Source organism: Primulina eburnea, chromosome 15 (genome assembly GCF_022965805.1).
Source record: "Primulina eburnea isolate SZY01 chromosome 15, ASM2296580v1, whole genome shotgun sequence".
NCBI lineage: Eukaryota > Viridiplantae > Streptophyta > Magnoliopsida > Lamiales > Gesneriaceae > Primulina > Primulina eburnea.
In genome coordinates this window covers 14134257-14138084 of record NC_133115.1, presented here as the reverse complement: position 1 = coordinate 14138084, position 3828 = coordinate 14134257, and the positions used below count along the sequence as shown (strand labels likewise).

Genomic DNA, 3828 nt, shown 5'->3' with positions numbered 1-3828 from the left:
CACCTTGTAAATTATCAGTAACTGTCATAATTAGAAATAAATTGATAAGTTAAATAAACATATTTATTTAACTTCATTTAATTTATTAATAATTATTTTTTTTTTGTAAAATACATTTACTATAAATAATTAAAATCCAATTATAATTATTTATTTTATAAGAAAAATATGTAATTTTATAAAAAAAATTATTTCAAGGTTAAATGCGACAATATTTTCATAAAATATCAGTTTAGCCTAAAAAATTTCGAAAATTTAGAAAATCCCCCCAAGTCTAAAAAACATTCAAGTCCGTATTGGACAAGGCTACTTGAGAAAGTCTCAGGAACCCTGCCCGCAGCCCGAATTTTTTGGACAACCGTTGGCGGGTAGCTACTCATCTGCGCAGGGCAAAACAAATTTTTTTTTATTTTAAAAAGTTCGGACAGTCGTCGCTACCCAGATGTGTAGCTACTGCCCATGGGTAGCTGTTGTACACGTGCGTTGCACAGAACTGTTCCGACAGTGTGCAAAATAATATTTTTTTGTTCCTGAAAACGTTTCTCATGGGCTGTCAATTTTGGAAAAAATTCTATAGGGTTTGAAACAATTAGCTCAACTCTATTTAAATAATAAAATCATACGATAGGTAAAAACTGGCTCGAATAACAATGTTGGAGTATATTTTTCTCGCGCCTAATGCACAACGAAAGTTTAAAATTTATATTTTGAAGTCCACAACGTTCCTTGGGCATCGTATGATCTAAAGCATTAATTGGGTGGTTAGATATGTTTACCTTTATATATTTAAAGCTAGATACCAAACCAGTTCGAGATTAGTGGAGTTGATCCTAATTTTAAATCCATGTGAATGATCTTCTTTCTTCAATCGTCAAATAAGCTTCACAATCAGAAACCGGATTCCTTGTATAGATCGCATTAGATATCTAAAAAAATTTTATTTCAATATTGAATCATCGGAATTTCAAAAATCTTGCGATGATGCGGCAATGGAAGTGGTCGAGAGTTGTTTAAGGAGAGAGGAAGAAAGTTTTTGGTTGACAAAATTTTTGAGCAAAAATTGTTTTATTTCATACAACCCTTAATTAAAAATTTATAGACATTAATTCATGATCATATCAGGATCTCGCTTTTATTAGGATTCATAATCATAATCTCATTAGGATTACATTTTTATTAATTAATTAAAATTAGCATGCTGTATATATCATGCAAAGTCAACTCTTGATAATAAATGATATATATATATATATATATATATATATATATATATATATATATATATATATATACACACACACACACATATTAATACATCTATATAATACATATACAATTATATATATGTATAGACTTATATGTAAAATTAAATAACCATTATTTGATTTCTTAATTACTTGTTAATAATCAATTTTACACCCCTCTAAAATATTCCATGAGAATCTTGTACATATTCGTTGTCACTATAGCTAATACTAATATTTAATTAGTAGATTCTAAATTTACTGAATAAATAACTGTGAAATCATTATAACCTCGATCGAAAATCAGACAGTGTCGATGTATCGAGGGTACAAATCACGTTTATATAATGGAAATTGAAAATTTCAAAAATCAAAATTTTCAATGATCCATTTTTTGCAGCTATCAGTTTTGTGAACTCCTTCATCAAAACAAACTCCACTTTCCTCATTTAATTAAGAGTTAAGTTAACTTCTAATACACAAAATCAACTTATAAATTTGTTTATAAGCAATATGTTTGATGTCAATCAAACTATAGTCGCCGAATTGAACTATTTGAACTCGACTATCTTAACAGAAACACAGAATCCAATACTTGTGTGACCCTAAATAATTCAGGGATACCGCTACATGTGGGTTCACGACACCATGTGATTCATAACAACATTTATACTTATTTAGACATACCTTAATTAGCCAAATTCTTTTTATCTACCTCTTGATCAAGAATGTCAGAACTCAAGTCAGATTATATACATCAAATCATAGTAAGAGCTGCTAGTACCATCGTCTCATGATCCCCTAAGTATTATTGTTAGTTTCTACAAGAACTTTAAGTGATAATTAGCGTATAGTACGATACCCTCAAGTCATACATCCCGATCAAATGTTTAACCATTAGAATATCGAGAGTTTCAAATTAATTTGATAATGTTGTGATGTATCTTTAAGTGATAACAGTGACATGGTATGTGTAACTAAGAAAACATAATCATCTAAAGCACATATCTTGCTCTGGCTAGAAATTCTTTACACTATTAACTCATCAGTTAACATATGATATCTTCCCTCATAGGCGAACAATGAATTCCCGATTATAATGTATTGTCTCCTGCGTATTTCGAAACTACACCCAACTTCGCCATCTGATAACCCTCAGTCGAATCGGTAAATGAGTCAAAGTGTAGTGCTAGTATGTGAAGCCTTTATGTTGTCCCAAGGTCAAAATATATAATAGTGTACAACAATAATCACGGACTATTCCACTCGATAAGTTGTAACCACTTGGACAGTCCAAAGGAAGGTTGTTCAGTACGTCATCAAATGATCAATCGTTTATATGAACGGTAATGAAACATGACGTTGACATAACAAATGCTGGTTTCAAACTCAAACGATCTTTATCCTTATTTTAGGTGGCCACTTTGACTAGAACATGTTTAGAAAATACAGAACTCTTCTTAATGAATTTCATGATCTAACGTTGTGAGGAAGACCTCATGGTACATATTGTATATTTAATGATTTTATCTATGTGTTTATAGGAGTATACAGATAAAATAATTGTCATAATTAGATTAATTAGCAAAATATTATTAAAATTAAAAAATATTTTTAAATAAAAATCAATAAAACTCAAACCACAATTTGATTTATTGAAAACGTATTTTAACAGTTTCCAAGCATCCACTTTGGAAACAAACAGTGCTAGATTCAATTTCTGATTAATTGAATGATTTCCCGGAGTTGTCTTCCCACCTAAAGTGCTAGGATTAATCAAAAAAGAAAATTTTAGCCAAGGGACCGTGTAACCTGCTGCCCAAACCGACTCAAACCCTGCGTTGACTATTTCAGCAATTAATTTTCCCACATACTTTGGTTGCAGTAAAAAAGTCCAACTACTAACCATCAACGCTCCCACCCCCCTCCCTCACTGCCTATATAAACTCCAAACATTTTCTCGCCAAATATTCTTCCAAATTAACAGAAAAAAATTCAAATATGGTGTGCTTCTGTTTTCTTGTTGATCAGACGAAACAAGTGAGGCACAGCAAACCGGCGGCCGGTACATGCTCACGGTGCGGCGGCGGGGTAAGCGTCGCCGACATGAAGACCGCCACCAGGTTCTGCTACGTCCCCTTCTACTGGAGAACTTGGAGGGCTATTATCTGTACTTTCTGTGGTGCCATTTTGAGATCGTATAGGTGAATAATATAAATCAATATGTGTAATGATTGATGTCTGGTAAAGAATCGAATTCTATTCTATTCTATCCTTCCCTATTTTTTTTCCCTTTTCGTAAATCTATTAGAGTGGATAGGCTTTGATAGTAGAGTGCTAATTCCAGAAAATTGGATTTTTTGTTCATTTTTTATTTTATTTGCAATCGTTTTGGATGTTCTAAAAAACAAATTTGATTGCACATGTGAACGTCACTTCATCCGATGCTCTCCTAATTGTATACAATGAGTACTAATCATATCAAAACTATATTCATCATCCGATGCATCAATAATTATTCACAATGAATATCCATCATATCAAAAATACATAAGAATACATCTAAGTTTACCTTGCCCCCACT

The 3828-nt window shown here is 31.7% G+C and overlaps 1 protein-coding gene across 1 annotated transcript; it reads left to right on the top strand.

Annotated features, from left to right (window-relative positions):
• Positions 1-3201: 3201 nt before the first annotated feature.
• LOC140814694 (uncharacterized) lies at positions 3202-3514 on the top strand. Its single transcript, XM_073173758.1, has one exon. It carries the CDS (start codon positions 3246-3248, stop codon positions 3450-3452), a length of 207 nt encoding a protein of 68 aa, XP_073029859.1. The 5' UTR covers positions 3202-3245; the 3' UTR covers positions 3453-3514.
• Positions 3515-3828: the final 314 nt, after the last annotated feature.

Bases quoted from the DNA above. Each gene is read 5' to 3' on its own strand.
- LOC140814694 (XM_073173758.1), top strand. From the start codon at position 3,246: ATGGTGTGCTTCTGTTTTCTTGTTGATCAGACGAAACAAGTGAGGCAC.